This window comes from Sciurus carolinensis, chromosome 16 (assembly GCF_902686445.1).
Source record: "Sciurus carolinensis chromosome 16, mSciCar1.2, whole genome shotgun sequence".
Classification (NCBI taxonomy): domain Eukaryota; kingdom Metazoa; phylum Chordata; class Mammalia; order Rodentia; family Sciuridae; genus Sciurus; species Sciurus carolinensis.
The window spans coordinates 53,312,589-53,333,638 of record NC_062228.1 but is presented as its reverse complement, the minus strand read 5'-3'; the positions used below and the strand labels follow the sequence as shown (position 1 = coordinate 53,333,638).

The window sequence follows — 21,050 nt, the reverse complement described above, 5'->3', positions numbered from 1 at the left end:
GTGAACAGGACAGTCCGGCCCAGCCCTTGCAGAGTGTGTGGTTCAGTGAGGGAGATAGAGCTGTCACCAGTGATGCTCAGGAGTAGACAGGGCTGGGGTGTAGATGACAGGACCCAGAGGGGATGTGAGGGAGAGCTTCCAGAGGGAAAAACGCCTGAGCGGTGTCACTGAAGGACAGACAGGAATGAGCAGGTGTGTAGCAGAGGAAGCCAGTAAAATGAAAAGACGATTCTTTGAAAAGATCAATACCAACTGAGTGGGGAAAGGAAAATACTAATTTCCATAGAAAGAAATGAAGAGCAAGACATCAGTACAGATCTCAAGTTCAGGAAAATGAAGATATTATGAACAATTTAGCCAGTAAATTTGGCAACATAGAGGAAATGACCAATTTCATGGAAAAAAAAAAAAAAACAACAGTATTGATACAAGAAGAAATAGAAAATCTCAATAGTCATATCTGTGGAGACACTGAATCCATAACTAAAAACCTTTCTGTAAAGACACCTCCAGGCCCAGATGGCTTCACTGGTGGAATTCTTCTAGACATTTAGGAAAGAAATGATAACATAACTCAAACTCCTTTCAGTAAAAGTCCAGTAGAATATTGATATCAAAACCTCACAAAGTCATTACAAGACAGGAAATTTTCGGTCAAGGTCTCTCTGTCACGAATATGGGTTCCAGTATCTGAGACAAAAATATTAGAAAATAAAATCCAGCAATCTAGAACAAGGATAATACATTACGTCCTAGTAGAATTTATTCTAATACTTCAAGGTTGATTTGGCATTTGAAGATTAATTAATATGGTTTGTTATGGTTTAAATTTGGTGTCCCCCAAAAGCTCACATGCGAGACAATCCAAGAAGGTTCAGAGGAGAGATGAACCTCTGGGTTGTGAGAGCCTTAACCCAATCAGTGATTTAATCCCCTGAAAGGGGTAACTGAAGTGGTGGGTGTGACTGGAGGAGGTGGGAATTAGGGCGTGGCTTTGGGTTTGTATTTGTACCTGGTGCATGGAGTCCCCTCTCTCCACTTTCTGATCAGCATATGAGCTGCTTCCCTCTGCCACACTCTTCCACCCTGATGTCCAGCCTCATTTTGAGGAATGGAGCCTGCCTTCAGTGAACTAGGACCTCTGAAATCGTGAGCCCTTAAATAAACTTTTCCTCCTAAAATTGTTCTGGTCAGATCCTTTTAGTCACAGCAGCGAAAAAGCTGACTAAAACAGTTGGCTCCAGGAATAATCTAAAGGAGAAAAGCCATATTATAGAAAAAGTGCTGAATGAGTTTAACACCTGTTCACGATAAACTCTTACAAACTAGGAATTGAAAGGAACTTCTTTAATCTGACAAAGGGTAATTTACCAAAAAATTCAACTGACATCATACTTACAGGTTAAAATGAACACTCTCTCCAGAGTTGGGATAGACAAGGGTCACCTTCTCTAGTCAACACTGTATGGAGGTTATAGCCAGTGTGATCAGGCAAAACATCAATCAATTAAACACAAAAAGATTGGAAAAAAAGTCAATTGGTTATTGACTAAGAACATGACTATATACATGAATAAGGAATCTGAAAATAAGAATAAGAATCTGAAAACAAACTCTTAAATGATTTTAGCAAGGTTGCTGGATACAAGATCAATATACAGAAATTAATTATATTATACATGCTATCAATAAGCAATTGGAAAATGAATTTTAAAGTACCATTCACAGTAGCAGCAAAACCTCAAAATATGTAAGAATAAATTAGAATAAAGATGTGAAAGAAATCTAACCCCAATGCCACAAAATACTACTGAGAGAAACTGAAGAAGACCAATATAAGTGGGAGGTATTACCCTGTGCATGAACTCTGAGTCTCAATAGTGTTATTAAGACTGTCCAGCTGGACACGGACACCTGTATCCCAACAGCTTGGGAGGCTGAGGCGGGAGGATCGTGAGTTCAAAGCCAGCCTCAGCAACTTAGTAGTCCCTAAGCAACTTAGCAAGACCCTGACTCAAAATAAAAAATACAAAGGGCTGGTGACATGGCTCAGTGGCTAAGTGCCCCTGAGTTCAATACCTGGTACAAAAAAAAAAAAAAAAAGAAGAAGAAGAAGAAAGAAAGAAAGGAAAGGAAAAAAGAAAGCCAAAACCAAAACACCACAATGAGATGTCATTACATACCCATCGAAATGCTGTGGTTAAAAAGACTGACAACACCCTGGAAGTCTCAGACATTGCCTGTGGAGAATGTCAGTGGCTGCCATCACATGGGACCTGGCAATATCTACTAAACTAGACACTGGGTTTTGTTTGTTTGTTTGTTTTTTAACAGTCCTGCTCCTAATTAAACCCAAGAGAAATGGGTGCTTTTGAAGCCAAAGACCTGTACCTGAATGTTCATAGCAGCCTTCATTAATAGCCAAAAAATTCTGGAGAGAGCCCAGATGTCCATCACAAGAGACTATAGTATTCTATAGTAGACTCGTCAGCAGCAAGAGGGAATGAAGCCCTGATGTGCATAACAGCATGGCTGCAGCCCAAAAACCTTGCCCAAGGAGCCCCGCTTTACTCTCTGATTCCATTTATAGGAACTTCAGGAAGGGGCACAACTGAGGTGCAGGCTGGACATTAGGAGTGTGGGAGTCCCCTGCAGGATGGGGTAGTGACTAGCAGGGAACCTGGGGCCTACTAGGTGCTGGAGTCGTCTTCATCTTGATCTGGGTGGTGGTCACAGGAGACCAGGGTTTCAGCTTTGTTGACCTTGGCAGCCAAATGATTCTGTGTTTGTTTTGCAGTGTCAGGGATGGAACTCAGCACTGTGCATGCTGGGCAGGCACTCTGCCACCTGGCTGCCCCCCAGCCCTGGATTATTATGTGCATGGGGCTGTCCCAGGCAGTGCAGGATGTTGAGCAGCATCCTTGACATCTCTCCATTAGATGCTGGTAGCACTTAACCAAGTTTTGGCAACTGAAAATGTCTCCTGACATTGTTGGTGTCTCCATGTGGGAGGGAACAGAACAGGGAGCAAAATCACCCCAGTTGAGAATTCCTAGCTTGCATAAATGTAAAATGCCACGGAGCTGGCCTTACAACGGTGAGTTCCACCTCCCACACTAGCTATTAACCCAGGTGATCTCTACCACTCAGCTACATCCCCAGCCCTTTTTATTTTTTATTTTGAGATGGGTCTTAAATTTCATGGATTACAGATGTATACCATGGCACCAGTGTGAATTTTTTTACATGTGATTCCTCAGTTGAAACATCAGCCAGGCATGGTGGTACATGCTTCTAATCCCAGCTACTCAGGAGGTCAAAGCAGAAGGATCGAAAGTTCAAGGCCAGCCTGGGCAACCCTGTGTCAAAATAAATATAAAAAGGGCTGAGGATGTAGCTCAGTGGCAAAGCACCCCTGAGGTCAATCCCCGGTACCAAAAAATAAAATCTAGGCCCATGCTGTCAGCCTTTTGACTGTGACCCAGATGCATACACATTCACAGACGCATGTAAAACAAGACCGAAAGGTCTGGCAGCAGCACCAGAGTCCTCCTCTCTTGCTTAGTTGCCCACACTGAAAGGTGTTGTCCTGTGGTGTGTTTTCATTTTTTGGATTTGGCAGAGTGCAGACTGCGGAGCACAAGGGACTCATCCTGGCCACCGGCAGCCATGTGCTCAAGCCTGATAATGTGTGAAGATGCTCAGGCCTGGGGCAGAGTGGGGTCTGGGGGAGAGGAGGAGCCGTGGGTTTCTTCCTGACTGTGTCAGGAGCCCGGGGAGACAGTGAGAAGAATATTGAGGGCTGGGGAGATAGCTCAGTTGGTAGAGTGCTTGCCTTGCAAGCTCAAGGCCCTGGGTTCGATCCCCCCAGTACCGCCAAAAAAAAAAAAAAAGAATATTGAAGACTAGCTGGATACTGTGGGCACACCTGTCATCCCAGCTACTCAGGAAGCGGAGGCAGGAGGACCACAAATTCTAGGCCAGCCTGAGCAACTCAGCCAGACCGTGCCTCAGAAATAAGAAGGGCCTGGGGAGTCGCTCAGGGGTACATTGCTTTCCTAGTAGCATGAGGAACTGGGTCCAATCCCTAGTACCAAAAAAATAATAATAATAATATGCAAGAATAAAACAGGTGCAAACCACCTGTAAAACAGGAGGAGGCAGAGGAGGACTCACTGCCTGGGTGGTTCTCTTTAGAGTCAGGTGGGGGACCAAGAGGAAGTGACTCTGAATACAAAGCAGGCTTCAGGTAGAAAGACCCGGGCGAGAGGAGTGGCACACGCTTACCACTGGATGCCGGGGAGATGATGCTGGGCACGGGCGCAGGTTAGGGCCATGGTGGGGCACGTCTGATGTGGGCTAAGGATGTGGGGTGACTTCACATTTTATAGTCTGAGTACTTTGTTTTAATGTAACATGTTGCTTTTATTGGCAAAAAAAAAAAAAAAAAAAAAGTTGGAGGAGGGTTTGTTTTTAACTAGTTCTTCTGCCTCCTACATGCAGGACACTTGCACGGGTCAATGAGGCTGGGACAGGGACCCATTTATGCATTAAGCAGAGACATAGTAAGCATCGTCCATGTGCCTGGCCATCTACTGTTTGGAGCTGAGGACACAACAGTGACCATGACAGTCTTGGGCCACACAACCCTAGGTCTCACAGTGCTGTGGGGGAGACAGGTCACCAACACATAGCTGGATGGCTGTCCATCACTTCCGGTTGTGAAGGGAATCCGCAGGTTGAATCCTTCCTTGCAGGAGATCAGAGAGGGGACACTGGTCAGAGCTGAAACCCCCTCAATCAGTGTGGTGAACAGGAGTGTGGGAGACATTCCAGAGGCAGAGTGGACCAGGCAAGAGGCCCAGAGGCCCTGGGGAGAGGGGAACAATGAGGGAGACTCCTGTCTCTGGCCTGGGGACAAGATGGATCCAACAGAGGGAATAAGCGTTTGAGGTGAGCAGGCTTCATGTTTGGATGTACTGATTGGGGGTGTCTCAGATGGTCTTAGTCTGGTTCATATTGTTTTAACAAAATACCACATACTAAGCAATTAATGATGAACAGGAAGTTCATGTGGCTCACAGTTGGGGAGTCCAAGAGCATGACACCGGCCTGTGACAAGAGTCTTCAAGCTGCAGAGGGCATCACATGGTGAGAGTGTGAGACGGGGGCAGGAGTTGGGGCAGGGGGCATCCCACTCCTGCATTCACGCTGATCCCCTGGGAGGGCACAGCCCTGGTGACCTCATGACCACACCAGCTCTTAAAGGCCTCACCTCTCAACTGTTCCATTTGGGATTGACTTTCCAACAGGTGGACTCTGGGGACATGTTCAAAGCATGGGCCCAGGCCGTCCTGACAGACACCCAGACACCCAGGTCTGGTTCAGTCTGACCTACGTCCTGCCTAGCCATCCCTCCTCCACAGTCCTTCTTGCTCCTGGACCTTTTTCTAAACTTGAATCTGAGCCCTGACCTGAGGGAAAACACCTGGCCCTGTCCCCAACCCTCCCACACGTGCCCATGAGCCTCCCGTGCACCCTCCCAAGTGCCCACTCCACCTGGACATACTGGCCTGTCCACGCCCAGATCCCCACGCTTGGCCTGTGCTGCAGTGCACCCTGACCCTCAGCCAGGGTGCCAGAAGGGGCCTGGTCTCCCCTTGCCACCCTGGACACTGTGAGGTGTTCCTCAAATGAAGGAGGTAGTGACAGTTCAGGCCCAGCTCTGGGCTGCCCCAGAAGGGATCCCAGCAAGGAGGGATTCAGCCTGCATATTCCCTTCTAGGCATCTACCACAACCAGAAGTAATGGACAGCCATCCAGCTATGTGTTGGTGACCCGTCTCCCCCACTGAATTGAGACCCAGGACTGCATGGCCCAAGACGTCATGGTCACTGCTGTGTCCTTGTACTGTTCCAAACAGTACAAGGCCAGGGCTGGTGCCTGTTCATCACAGGGTGAGGAAGACACCATCCTCCTACCCTACAGGCTGATTCAGGGTGGGCTGGCATTGCTCAGGCAGCTGGTCAGACAGACATGAAGACCCCAGTGTGGGAGGGCCCCCCAGACTGAACCCCGGGATCCCATATCAGTAGGGTCTAAGCAGAACCAGCTGGGATGGTGACCATCAGTGACCAGCAGTGTCCAGTACTCCTGCTGCCCTGCCCCTGTGAGGACGTGGGAAAAGCATTCACCCGTTAGTGCCTGATAAAATTGACAGTGAAAACAGCCTGAGGCAGGAGGATTGCAAGTTCAAGGCCATCTTGGGCACCTTAGGGAGGCCCTGTCTCAAAATAAAAAGGGCTGGAAATGAAGCTCAGTAGTAGAGTGCCTGGGTTCAGTCCCCAGTGCCCACGCAATCAGCCCGTCAGTCTTTAGTTCGCACGGTCCTGGAGGGCATGTTGCTTGCTTGCCAGCTTGCTTTTTAATTATTTTAGTTATAGGCAGACACAATACCTTTATTTTTATTTTTATGTAGTGCTAAGGATGCAACCCAGGGCCTCATGCATGCTAGGCGAGCACTCCAACATTGAGTCACAAGCCCAGCCCCAAGGGGGCATTGTTTCTTTGTGCTGCGTGTGTTTTTTGAACTAATCTGTTGCAGTCCAGACTCTAGTGTTTTGGCACCTACCAATGTCCACTTCGCAAAATAAAATGAATTTACACAATATGATTAAAAGGAACAAGCTCTTCTTTTACAGTTTAAAATTTTACATTGTTCCCTTCGGTCCTTGAAACTTTTGTATTCTCATCCCCACAGAATTTCATCTAATCATATATCGGCAATCAAATTGTGTGCAGAAATTTACGTTTTAATTTCCTGTTATTATAAGACTCTAAATGCTTGCATATTTTCTTCTGGACTGAGTTAATTTAATTATTATTAGTCCACAATTAACTAAAACTTCATATGTTATACATTTTCCTGAGTAATTACTAAATATCAAAAAGAGAATGTGCCTGGGCATGGTGGCACGTGCCTGTAATCCCAGCCCTTTGGGAGGCAGAAGGACCACAATTTCTAGGCCAGCCTGGAAATTTAGAGAGACCCTATCTCAAAAACTAAGGCTGCTTCTTACTCTGGAGACAGCCCCACATTCTCCCTTTAACGTGTACCTACCTTCCTAAATAAACCTCTGTCTATGCCAATAAATAATAAAAGAACTGGGAATGTAGCTCAGTGGTAGATACCCCTGGGTTCAATTCCCAATACCACAAAATAAAAATGAACTGATCCTGGTGGTGTCTGCCCGTAATTCCAGCTACTTGGGAGGCTGCGGCAGGAGGATCCTGAGTTCCAACAGGCCAGTCTGGGCAACCTAGGGAAAGCCCCGTCTCAAAAAAAGAAGAGAAAGGAAAAGAATAAAAGGTGATTGCAGGGCCAAGCACCTACAGTCCCAGCTACTCTGGAGACGAGGCAGGAGGATCTGTTGAGTCCAGGAGGTCAAGATCAGCTGGGGCAACATAGCCAGACCCTGTCTCAAAAAGAAAAATGTAATACATGTCGGAAATAAATCTCCAGAGGAGCTAGACAGGGCTCAATCACGTCTCTACCTGTACCCTTGGATGGATATTAATTATTACAGGAGCGAGGCAAGGTCAACATCAATTCTACCTTGGTTGTAAAAGCACAGGTGTGAGAGTCTTCTAAAGACTAAGCCAGGCTAAGAAGTTTTTGTTCCAGCAGCAGCGCTCTACCCTTGAGCTCTTTCCACCGTGTGTCCAAAACCTCAGGAAGAGCTCGCTGTAAGGCAGCTCCACCTTCAAGGCTGGAGGAAATCTAGGACTGGAGCCACTGGCGAAAAGGATTGGTTACCCCGCAAAGGCACGTTAGCATCCGCTCCCACATTTCAACTGTCCTTCTTTGGAGTCAGGAGGTCCCCCACGCAGCCTCAACTCTGCATTTAGGGACGATAAGGAGGGAAAAGGAATTTCCTGGGAAGTGGTGGGGCGGCAGTGCCAGGAGAGGTCAGTCCCGCTGCCCTGCACGATGACTTAAGGCAAGGGCAGAGGGAGCTAAGCATCTGGCCATTGAACCTTACTGACACCTTGCTTGTTCTTGGTGCTTTGGTAGCTCCCCTTGATCCGCCAGGGGCGTGGCGTCCTGGTCAGAACCTCCCCTGGGGGTAGGGGCTTTCCCAGCGGGCTATTTGCCAGAATCTTCTTGTACTTTTAAAAGATGCCCTCGGGTCACCCCCGGCCAGGTGACTTTGCCATGTCCTAGGTGACATGCAGGGAGGACACAGGCCTGTCTAAAGCCACCCCACCCCACCCCACCGCAGGCGTCCGGGTTGCTCCAAACCCGACACCGAAGCGCGGAGGGGCAGGGCTTGGCCGGTTCGGAGCGCTCCTGACGCCTCTCTTCCCCCGCAGTGTACCACTGGGTGGAGATGCGGACCAAGATGCGCATCATGGGCTTCCGGGGCACTGTCATCAAGCCGCTCAACGAGGAGGCGGCAGCCGAGCTGGGCGCGGAGCTGCTGGGCGAAGCCACCATCTTCATCGTGGGCGGAGGCTGCCTGGTGCTGGAGTACTGGCGCCACCAGGCGCAGCAGCGCCACAAGGAGGAGGAGCAGCGCGCCGCCTGGAACGCGCTGCAGGACGAGGTGGGCCGCCTGGCCCTGACACTGGAGGCTCTGCAGGCGCAGGTGCAGGTGGCGCCGCCGCAGGCCGCCCTGGAGGAGCTGCGGGCCGAAGTGCGGGAGGTGCGGGCCCAGCTCGCCCGACCGGCGCCCCAGGCAGTATCTTCGTCCAAGATGTAGGAGGCTGCCAAAACCCGAACTTGGATGTGGCCATGTGTGCCCCGACGTGGCCTTCTCCCCGCACCACCTCAGCCTGAGTTGGCCCCGGGGAAACCACAAGGATCTTAATGCAACTTGGCATTTGGTCATCCCTACCGACAAGACAGTGGAACCTTCCCCTGGGACCAGCCCCCAGCAGGTGAAGCGTTCTCATGGAGCCCCCTCCAACCTCTAACTCTTTGGCATCGTCCACAGGGCTCATCCCCACTCAAACCACTCTGACCTTCAGGGTCGTGGCCAGCAACCATGGCTATACTGTTCTGGCAAAAGAAAAAAATGGAACCTGAGCTTAAGTGGAACCATCTTGTCATTATATTTTTTTACTTTTATTTTATTTTATTTTTGCAGTGCTGGCGATTGAACCAGTGCAAGGCAAGCACTCTACCAACTGAGCTGTATCCCCAGCCCCATCTTGTCATCCTCTTATCTTGCCCCCCAGGTACTTGATCTGCATTACCTTTGTGGAGGCCCATCCATCAGAGGAGCGCCCCTTACCCTTTGTCAGTTGGTACCTGCCACAGAGAGGAACTGCCTTGTCTGTGCCTTCCTATGGCTTTCCGTACCGCTCACCTTAGAAGGTCAACTTCCAGTGGACTTTCCTTTCCCTTTATCTGGATTCCGGTACCTTCCCTTGAGATCCTAAGTGGAATATTCCAACAGAACTCCTTCATCCATTAGTCTGTGGCAAAACACACTGGTATGGCTGTGCAGGGTCTTCTCTGGCAGGGTCCACCAGCCTTCCCTTCTGTAGTGGAAAATGTAATCCTAGCTGGGATTCTGTCTTTCATTCTTACCCACCACCTTTGCTGTCCTCAAAGTCCTGACCCTTGGGCTGGGTCATGTACCCTTCCCCACTTTCCCCACAGCATTCCTCAGAAGCCTCTCCCACCTCAGGTTAGCTCTGCAGGTCCCCATCTGCACCCACTGTCCCTGGGCTGCTCCACAGCCCCCTCTGTCAGGACCCTCCTGCCTTGGAGCCCCAGGACTCTCCATCCTGCTCGATAAGACGGCCAGGTGGTCTCACCTGCATTTTGTATTTCCCAGGCACTGAAACACATTGCTGCGAATATGATGGCTTTAAACATCAGGAGTGTGTTCTCACAGTTCTGGAAGCCAGAAGTCAAGGTGTGGAGGAGCCATGCTCCTTCCGGCTTCCGACTCCATCTTCATGTGGCCTTCTCCTCCTTGTAAGGACACCTGTTACAGAATTTAGGACCCACCCTAAATCCAGGATGATCTCACTTTAAGATCCTTGACTTAATTACGCCTACAAAGACCCTTTTCCCTGATGGGGTCACATCCACATGTTCCAAGACATGACCTTATCCTTTGGGGGCCCACCACTCAACCAGTTATGCCTTCCCCAGCCCAAGAGTTCATAAAGACCCTACCAATCTCCTGGGTCGTTTGGTCTCCCTGCTGGGTGAGAGGAACAGCCCAGCAGTTCTCTTCGCTCCTTGACTTCTCTTTGCTCCAGGTCAACCCAAGGAGTGGTCTGTGTTCTGTGTGGCTAATTCCTGGTTAAGGAGCATCTTAAGGATGTGTCCCAGAACCATAAACCTCCAAAATGGGCCCAGAGCTCATTAAAATTAGGAGAGAAGTGGGGAAGGTTCTGGTGGGAAGGGGACCAGGAGTCAACCTATGAGCTCTTTCCCATCCTGGGGCGCTGAGGCCTAGGGAAGCAAAGGGATTTGGCCAAGTGCCACATCCCAGCAGGAACCAGCTGCCTGGGGAGTGGGCAGAACCCAAGGGAGGGAGGAATGTGTCTCCTCAGGCCCAGATCACCTGACTGCTGCTGCTCTAGGTGAAGGGTGAGGAGGAAGAAGATGACAGGCAGGTTACTTGGCAGAGGAGGGAAGGCACTCTCTACCCAGAGGCACTGAGGACCTGCCACCCCTCTCAGAGCAGCCCCAGATCGCACCCAAGATCTCAGCCTTCAGGGAACAGGGCAAGTTCCTCCCACCTGGTCCCACTGTCATGAAGCTGCAGGTGAGGGTGGGAAGGACAGGACTTGCTTCCCCCTCCCGGCATCCCCAGGAGAGTAGAAACCACCTGGATGCGATACCTGCCCACAGAACACCAAAACCGGGGCTCTGAGACAGCATTCTAATTCCTTCTAGAAAAGGGGGAGCAGCTGGCATGGAGGGAGCTTAGGAGGTGGATCCCTTTACAACTGGGGAGGCCTAGGTGTGTGCACAGATGAGGGAGAGAAGGCCAGGACAGAGGGTGCTGCGTGGAGGGGCGACATGGAGCCAGGAGGGAGGCCAGGCGCTCTGACCGCCTCCTCGTGTCAGCACAGTTGTTAGCACAGCAGATCAAGTGCGCTGAGCTCTGGGTGATGCCGGCGATGTTTTGAGTGCTTTGAGTGATCCCCACGTTACATCCCCTATGTCATTGATGAGGAAACTAAGGCACAGAGAGGAAAAGTCACCTGCTTCAGGTCACCCAGGCAGGGAAGAGGTGGAGGTGGGATGTTAATTCAGACAGACCAGGCTCAGCCCCAGCTCCGGACCCTGGTTCATCCGGAGGCGTCAAACTCAGCCTGACATGTTCCGACAGGTGGTCCGTCCTTGTGGGCAGCTTCACCCGCCGTGGTGGTGGGATCAGAGTGTGCAGAAGTGCATAGAACCCCCTCTCAAAATGCTCAAGGCCAGAGGGTGGTTCTGGGCTCTGGTTTCCTGTTGGCTGCAATTTTGTATACGTCCAGATGTGGGGAGAAGGGCTAGAATAAATATGTTAATGAAGCTGGCTTGTCTTCAAGTTGGTGCATTTTTTTTTCATATTTAAAAAAATCCCTGTTAAACTTCGTTTATTCTCTCAGTCCAGAAAGTTCCACTGAATTGCCCTCTGTATGTCTCACCCTGCACCACCCTGGGGTCACAGTGGTGACTGAGACAGCCCCAATCCCACCTTCACAGGACTCAAATCCAGTGGGAGGACAGGTACATGCAGACTTTTCTCGCCCCCTCCTGTGGATACTTGGGAAGAAGGGGCCAGGCAGAATCCACACTCCCCTCCCAGTGACTCAGGACCTCGGTGTGTGGAGAACAGAAACGGGTTCACACCAGCTCACGAAATCTCAACCGTTCTGAGTGCTCTGCCCCTCCCATTTCCTGGCAGACCCTGTTGTCCATGTGTTGATTTCCCTGGTCAGCAGACCCTTACCTGGAGGAGGCCAAGGTGGCTGAGAACCACCCCAGGAGAAAACAGCCCTCACAAAGCTCCAGCCAGATCCACAGGCCCACAAGGCCTCTCTGAGCTGGCCACAGTGAGCTTGGACGGCCAGGCATGGGCCCCCAGCCAGTGGCTTGGCAGCTTCATGGACAGGGAGAGAAGCGCACTCAGAGGAGAGGCAGAGTGGCCTCATGTGCCTTTTGAGACACCTGTGTACTGAGCGCGGATTGCTCGCGGGGCCGCAGGCCCCTAGATGGGGATCAGCCAGGAACAAGACCAGGCTGTTACTCCATATCATGGAGCTGACATTCTAGTGCAGGAGCTGAAGAGCCAACCCAGGGTTGGGCCCAGGGGTTGGGGTTGGGGATGACTTTGTAGATCAGATGGTCAGGAAGGAGGCAGTTTGAGAGGAGCCCTGCAGGGAAAGAGTTTATTGCTGGAACAGCAAGAGGTTGTAGCTACCAAATAGAACAGGGTTGGCAGACTAAGGCAGTCCCTGGGCCAGCTCAGGCTGCCTGCTGCTATCTTTGTAAATAAAGATTTATTAAAACACAGCTGTGCTCACTCGTTTTCTCATTTTGTACTGTTTATGTACTACGATGGCAGAGCTGAAAATAGTTACCTTCTGGCCCTTTACAGAAAACCTAAACTGACCCCTGAAATAGGACAAGGGCAGAGGGGTGGGTGCAGGGGTCAGGCAACCAGAAGCTGGCCCTCTTGCCTCAACAGCCACTACTATGCAGGGTCACACCAGCCCCGGAGCACCCCGTGGGCTCGTTGACACCTGTAGCACACTTAGGCATCCCCCAACACTTCCTTCACCCCCCCCAACTGGAACAGTCCCCACCCGTCACACATGCCTCTGAGCCTCCATCCAGATCCACAGCAACAAGCCACAGTAGGAGTTGGTGAAGAGGGCGTTGGCGCGCCGGCCTGTGATCCCAGTGAGCCTGAGGCAGGAGGATCACAAGTTCAAAGGGATCCTCAGCAACTTAGCAAGGCTGTAAGCAACTTAGTGAGACCATGTCTCCAAATAAAAAATAACAGGACTTGGGGATGTGGCTCAGTAGTTAAGCACCCCTGGGTTCAACCCCCAGTACCCTAAAAGAAAAAGTTTATGTAATCTCTCAAAAAAACCATACTTATGGACAATTCTTCCTATGTATGTATTGTAAGTATTGTATAATTCATGCATTGTGTGACAGAGTACATAGTGAAAAATATATATTTATGTGATATGACATTGTATATTATTGTTGTGTGTACATATGTATCATTGGAATGAAGGTTTCACTAATTACCCTGCAGTGCAATCTGATATTTCCTGTTTTATTGTATCCATTTCATAGTGAAAAACTACAGCTGTAAATGTATTCTGTATACCTGATAATGTATCATAAACATACACAACTCCAGCCGAGCAGATGGCACCTGTGCCTGTTCCAGCTCCTCAGGCTGGGCAACATAGCAGAACCCTGTCTCAAAACACAAGAAAACAAAAACAACAACAAAAATAGGGCTGGGGGTGAACTCAGAGGTAGAGCACTGACCTAGAGTGCTCAAGGCCCTGGGTTCAATCCCCAGACTGCAAAAAATAAAACAAAATACAACTCATTATCTGTATTATAGGCACGTGGGTTACATGTCAGTGCCAAGCACAGCATAAACCTAGTTAGAACAAAATGACTGTTCAGGGCTGGGGTGGCTCTGGGGCAGAGACCTGTCTGGCGTGCACGAGGCCCGGGTTCCATCACCAGCATAGGAAAAAAAAAAAAGGATTGCTTTTGCTACACTCAGTACACCCTTGTTTTCTGTTTCATTCTACCACATAGAAGAACCTACACGTGCATGTATTAGGCAAACCTGCATACTGTGGGATGCCCAGGCTTTTACTGAGTGACCAGGAGCCAAGGAAGGACTCAGCAAAGGAGGAGGAAGGGGATGGCATCCTGCGGGGAGACCCTGGAGGTAGGGCAGGAGGGATTTGGGGCAGTTCATATTCCCCAGGGAGAACAGGCAGGCTCAGCCAAGCAGTGGACTGTGGGCGGTCTTATCCCACGGAATCCAGGTTTAGGGTGAGCACCTGGAAGGGGAGCTCCAGCAGATGGGGAGAGCCCCGTCGGCAGCCCTGGATCCCAGGCGCCCTCTGCTGGGCTGATGTTGCTGGTTCTGGTCTGTGGCCAGTGGTAACCAAAATGACCGTCCTCGACTTCATCATAAATGCATATGTCACTAAGCTGTCCCCATGCTGGGTAGCTGATGTTCCCCATCTCAATGTTGGCTTCTCTATCAGGATCCTCTCCTGGTACCTCCATTTGGGACATCCTGGGGGAAGGAGGCAAATGGAGGTGACAGGCCTGGACGCTGGCCTTGGGACTCCCTTGGCTGGTGTGGCAGTATCTAGGACAGCTCCCAGAGGCACCACCCTCAGGAGAGAGGCAGGGAGTCCCAAGGGCTCTGTCACGTCCGCGATGCCCGCCTTGCTCAGGCCACACCTCTCTGCCTTAGATTTTTTTTTTTTTTTTTTTTCTAAATTGCACAGCCAGTTCAAAGAAGCCGAAGTCCTCTCCCCGGAAGGGAGCCTGTCTGTATGTTGGGGATCCTGGCAGACCCTGTTCAGGAGCAGTCTGGCCTCTGAGGCTTACTCAAGCACCCCCACCCTGTGGGCACCAGCTCGATCCACTTCTCTCTCAAAATCAGCAGCTGGCACGCGCCTCCCAGCAATGGCTGTGTGCATTCGCTCTGGCAGACAGCAAGCCAGGAAGGACCTGAATATGCTGAGAACCTTCCAGAGGCTGGTCAAAGGGCCAGAGCCGTGCTTATGCAGGGTCAGGATGTCTAGAGATCTGCATAACGAAGATGCTAGTTAATAAAGCTGTTTGTGCACTGGAAATTTGCTGATAGAGTAGATTTATGGTGCTTGTACCAGAAAAAGAAAAGGAAAAGGTGATTTGGGGAGATGATGGACTTGTTAATTGGCTAGCCTGTGGTGATCATTTCACTATGTATATGTAAGCATGCATACCTCATTAAAAAAAGAGTTAGGGGCTGGGGATGTAGCTCAGTTGGTAGAGTGCCTGCCTCGCAAGCACAAGGCCCTGGGTTCGATCCCCAGCACCTAAAAAAAAAAAAAAAAAAAAGTTAGAAGCAATAAGTAAAATGTAAAACTAAATGAAAACATTCATAGTTAATATTTTAAAAGCTAAAGGCTCTGTGGAACAACAGAGCTGTCAGCACTGTTGCTGACACTTGAATTACACTTGAAGACTTTTCAAACCCAAGCCCTGCACAGTAGAACTTCATTCTTGTCTTAATTTGTATTTTCTTTCTTGTCTATAGGGTGATCATCTTCTCAACCACTTATTGGATATTTGCCTTGCTGGTTAAAGTATCTGTTTTCACCATCTGACCATTAATACTTCTTCTGGGGCTTTGTTTGTTTGTTTGTTTTTGCGGTGCTGGGGATTGAACCCAGGGCCTTGATGCTTGCAAGGCAAGCACTCTACCAACTAAGCTACATCCCCAACACTCTTTGGGGGCCTTCTGCCTCACTGAAGTTTTTCATTTTAAATCAGCCAAATCACTGGGAGAGGTGACATCTGAAATCCCAGCTGCCAAGGAGGCTAAGGCAGGAGGATCACAAGTTCAAGGCCAGCCTCATCAATTAGCATGACCCTGTCTCAAATTAAAACATTTAAAAAGGGGTAGAGTGCTGGGCTGCAGATCAGGGGCAGAGAACTTGCCTAGCCTGCCTGAGGCCCTGGCTTCCATCCCCAGCACACAAACAAAACAAAACAAAACAAAAAAAACTTTGCGTCATCTCCTTTTCAGCATTTATTTTTTTCTGTCTTCATTTGACAAGGGCGCCTCTGCCTCAGGGATTTATATTTTCAACACATCCTTCTAATACTTGAATCCGAGTCTTCTTTGTACGTAACTCATTCACTGAGAGCACTTTTCTTTGTTTTGTTTTTTGATAATGGGGATTGAACCCAGCGGTTCTTTACCACGGAGCCACATCCCCAGCCCTTTTTATTTTGAGACAGGGTCTCACTAAATTTCTTAGCGCCTCCCTAAGTGCAGAGGCTGGCCTTGAAACTGCAGTCCTCCTCCTCAGCCTCCCAGGTTGCTGGGATTCCAGGCGTGTGCCACTGCACCGGCTCTTTTCTGGTTTTTGAGGCGGGGTCTCACTCTGTTGCCCAGGCTTGTGGAGAAATGCTGGGCTCAAGTGATCCTCCAGCCTCAGCCTCCCGAGTAGCTGAAACTAGAGGTGACACCACCGTGCCCAGCGACCTTTGGGCTTTGAATGACGAGAGCCTGAAAATGTGTTTGGTCTCTTCCAGACAATCCAGCAGTCTCGTTGTCATTTTCAACTTAGTTAAGTTATTCTTGTGACTTTGCTCCTTAATAGGCATCTTGGTTTTGTGGTGCCGTCATCAGGCTTGGCAACTTTATGAGACCCTGTCTGAAAAAAAAAAAAAAAATCTAAAGGGCTTGGGATGTGGCTCAGTGGTAAAACACCCTGGATTCAATCCCCAGGACTAAAAAATAAATAAATAAATAAATAAAAATTAAAAAGGGGCGGGGAGGGGCTGGGGCAGGGGCTCAGTGGCAGAGCACTTGCCTGCCATGCGTGAGCTCATCCTCAGCACGGCATAAAAATACTATGTCCATCTGCAACTACAAAATTTTTTCCTTTTTTTTTTTTTGTGGTGCTGGAAATTGAACCCAGGGCCTTGTGCTTGTGAGGCAGGCTCTCTACCAACTGAGCTACATCCCCAGCCCTGCAACTACAAAATTATTAAACAAAAAAGAGCCAGGTGCTGCCCCAGGAGCCTCGCTGCACCCTGACCCTGGGTGTCCTGGAGACTTCACTGTGTCGGCATGATGTTCGCAGGCTGCTGGGGACCCAGCAAGGCCCGTCTGTTCAGATTCTTCATGAGGCAGGACCCTCTGGAATGAGGAGTCTTATGACCTGTTACACAAGACTAGGTCAGAATGTCTCAAGAAAAGAGATGTCGCCAGAGAAGGACCTGAGGAGTTCCCAGAGGGAAGGGGGAGTTCAACTCAGGGCCAGTGGGGCTCTTGGCTTACGTGATGGAAAAGAATTTCAGGACAAGCCCGACAGAGGCACAGACCAGGCTTATTGAGGAAGCAGACACATATTCACGGGAGAATGCTGCTGTCCCAAGATGAGGAGCCCTGCCTCAGCAGGGGGTCAAATATTTGGAGAAGGGCTGTAGTAGGAGCCAGGCAGGAGGTGGGGCCAGGGTGGAGCTGCACGATTTCAGGTTGGCTTGCCCGGTGTTTGCGTATTTCCTTCATTTCACTTGAGCATGGTGGGAGGGACCAAGATTTACAACAGCATCTGCATCTCAATGACACATGTATCAGCCCCGTCACCTCTCTCTGTCCTAAATCCCTATTTGAGGAGGATTTCTTTATGGCCAGCTAAAGACAGGGGAAGGTTAGAGTTTTCTATGATCCACCTTGGGAAAGAGAAATTCTAGTTTCTATGGCCTGCCTTGGGATTATGAACAGAAGCTATGGTTGAAAATAAGTATCATCAGGAGGCTGAGGCAGGAGGATCGCAAGTTTGAGGCCAGCCTCAATAACTTAGCAAGGCCCTAATCAACTTAGCGAGACGCTGTCTCAAAATAAAAATTAAAAAGGACTGGGGATGTGGCTCAGTGGTAGAGCACCTCTGGGTTCAACCCCCAGCAACTTCCCCCTGGTGTGTGTGTGTGTGTGTGTGTGTGTGTGTGTGTGTGTGTGAGATGTGTGTGTGTGTGAGAGAGAGAGAGAGAGAGAGAGACCAATGCAAAGCCATGGAGAGGCAGGCGTCACCATTAGCCAGGTGAGGGGCCATTTATGAATCGCTCTCCTGAGAATCTGAAGCTGAAGCAGAGGGGAAAGTGTTCTAGACAGCATGTGCAAAGGCCGTGTTGCCCAGGGCAAGGTCAGGACGCTTGGAGCAGCGCAGGAAGTGGGGAGATGAGGCTGAGGACTGGTTGAGTGCCAGGGTCAGTGGGGGCCCTGAAGTCCTGGGGAGCCTGCAGGGCTCTTCTGTGTGCCTATTAGCTGCGTCTACCTGGAGTCACAGGGTCAGAGTGTCCTACAGAGTTTGCAGCCCCCAGCTCCCTGGTCCTGTGGGAATGAGGATGAGCGTCCCCCAGGAACTTCTTTAGGAGCTCCCCTGGGTCCTTCAGGTCCACATACCCAAGGCCGCCTCTCTCCTTCCTCACCTCCCGCACCTGGCTGGGGGCTCCATGGCTCAGTCTGCACCTGGTGGTGGCAGTGGCAGATGGGGGCGGGGGTGACCCTGCCCTCCTCCCTCCCTCGGCTCCCTCGCACCCATTCCGCCTGTTTCCAAGATTGCTTTATTGAGAGATTCATACACCAGACAATTTGCCCATTTAAATGACACCATTCAATGGTTTTTGGTGTATTTTCAGGGTCGGGCAACCATCACCACAGTCGATTTCAGAACACGTTCGTCATCCCCAAAAGAAGCCCCAACTCCTTAGCAGTCGGTCCTCATTTCCTCCCATCCTCGCCCAGCCCTCGGCACCCGCCGCCGTCGGTCCGGCGGACTTGCCTGTGTAGCCGTTTCCTGTCATTCCCTGCATGGCCTTCTGTGTCTGGCGTCTCCACCCAGCAGAAGGTTTTCCAGGGCCATCTGCACCTGTGGTGACCTCATTCCTTTGATGGCTGAAATATCAATGTGTGAATGTCCCGCAACCGTACATCCAGGCCCAGCGTGGATCTCTGGCTGTGCTGAGGCTGGCTGTCGCGGCTGCTGCTGCTGGCGACACTCGGGTTCCAGGTTCTGTGTGGGCATGTTCGCTTTTCGCTGAGCGGTGTGGCCACTGAGTTTCCTGCTCCAGGAGCTTCCGCTTTCCACCGCGGCCGCACCAAGGCCTCTCCCCTCCAGGAGGGCCTGGGTGCTGCTCTCCGCATCCCCACCAACGCCTGTCCTGGCCTAGCTGGGTGACCACAGCCATTCACTGTGGTTTTGACTGCAGTCCCCGCAAGCGCTCATCTGTCCCCAGCACCTGTGTCCACGTGCTGTTCACCTTTGTCCCCAGAGCAGTCCTACGTCTCTTCCTCTGGCTGCTCCTTTCTCACCCACCTTCTTCCTGGGCCACTGAGTGGGATCTGCACTGAATTCTCAGACCCTCCCGGGGTCCCTGGCCTCATGGCAAAGTCGGGCACCAGTCCTGGTTGCATGGTTAACAGCCAGAGCCGAGCGACAGCCATTCATCCTGCACAATGATAAGCCTCACTCAGTCATGGAATGAAATGGGAGAGACTCTGGGTGGGACCATCAAACCAGCCAGAACCGCCAAGTTGTTGGACAGGGAACTTGGGAGTGTGGGGAGTGTGTTAGTGCTTTGCCTTTTTTCGTACTGGGGAGTGAACGAAGTGGTAATTTACCACAGAGCTTCATCCCCAACCCTTTTTATTTTTTATCTTGGCCTCAAATTTGGGATCATCCTGCCTCAGCATCCCGCGTCGCTGGCATTACAGGTGTGTATAACTATGCCTGGCTGTTAGTCCATTTTCCATTGCTGTCATGAAATGCTTGAGGCTTGACACTTTGTAAAGAAAAGAGGTTTGTCTAGCTCAGTTTTTGGAGATCCACATGAGCATGGTGCTGGCATCAGCTTGGCTCTGATGTAGTCCTCATAGCAATGGCATAATAATGGTGGCAGTGTGTAGGAGAGAGAGCAATCATGTGATGAGACAGGAAGAAGTCAGGTCCCAGGAGAACTGCCTTAATCCCTTCTGAGGGCAGTGTCCCCAATGGCGTCCCATTAGGCTCCGCTTCTTAAAGGTCCCCCCACCTCAACACTGCCATGCTAAGGACCAAGCCTGCAACATAGAAACTGGGCACAGCTGTATCCACGACGCAGCAGGGAGTGCACACGCTCTGGCGCCAGGGAGGGGCAGGCTGGGAGCCAGCCTCCCACGGGCAGTTTTGCCTGCTTTGCGGGATTCACTGACACACCTGCTGGGGGAGGGGGGGGATGGCGTCACCTCCCTCCTTTTCCCAGAGCCCTCAGCCCCTGCGTGGGCCACTCCCGCCTTTGCTTCCCGGCTCACTCCCTACGGCTCATGCCCTCCCCACCTGCCCCATCCTTGGCTTCTGCAGTGTCCACAAGCAGTGTCACCCCTGCACCCCTCACACTCAGGGTGGCCCATCCCAGAAGGATGCTGGGTATTCTCCACCGCAGTCTGCTGCCCAGCTTCCTGGAGTGGGCGCAGCTCAGGCCACAGAGGGGGCTGCAGCTGTGACTAAAGGGACCCAGCCAGCCCGACGCTCGTGGGACAGAGAAAGGGCTGGCCCTGCCTGACACCTGGTCCTGGACCCCTGATTCCACCACCCACGGTGAGGCCATTTTGCAGTCTCCTGTGGCCTGCTGGTCTTAATTTTCTATCAATGTGAAATCCATACAACAGAAAGTTAACTTTTTCTTTTTTCTTTTGCAGTGCTGGGGATTGAACCCAGAGCAAGTGCTCTTTTTATTTATTTGTTTATTTAATTTATTTAGAGTCAGGGTCTCTCTAAGTCACCCAGGCTGACCTTGAACTTGCAGTCCTCCTGCCTCAGCCTGCCAAATCGCTGGGATCACAGGTGTGCGCCACCACACCCAGATAATTGAGTCTTTGGAGTGGATAATTCAGCAGCATTTAGTACATGCCCAAGGTTGTTCACCACCCAAAGGAAACCTGGCTCCATTAGGCCATCATGCCCCATCCCCGCCCCTCCAGCCCTTGGCACCCACCAATCTGATTTTTCTTTATGGATTTGTCTAGTTCGGATATTTCATATAAGTGGAATCACTTACATGATGCATGACTCTGGGTCTGGCTTCCTTCATTTAGCATGATTTTGAGGTTCAGCCCTGTGGTGGCATGTATCAGTGCTTCACGTACCGGGTCTTGACTATGGTGGTGCTTTCATGGCGCACACCCATGACAGAGCACAGCAGATTACACCCTGTAAAAAAGTTCAGTTTAGGGGTGGTTGTGGCTCAGTGGTATAGCACTTACCTACCATGCATGAGACCC

At 50.5% G+C, this 21,050-nt stretch overlaps 1 protein-coding gene across 1 annotated transcript in view; it reads left to right on the top strand.

Moving 5' to 3' along the window:
• LOC124967458 (optic atrophy 3 protein) overlaps positions 1-13,220 on the top strand; it is a 38,251-nt gene extending 25,031 nt beyond the window's left edge. The window contains exon 2 of the mRNA XM_047529773.1: positions 8,374-13,220. Within this exon, the coding sequence (XP_047385729.1) occupies positions 8,374-8,762 (389 nt within the window). The 3' untranslated portion in view covers positions 8,763-13,220. The remainder of the gene's footprint in view (positions 1-8,373) is intronic.
• Positions 13,221-21,050: the final 7,830 nt, after the last annotated feature.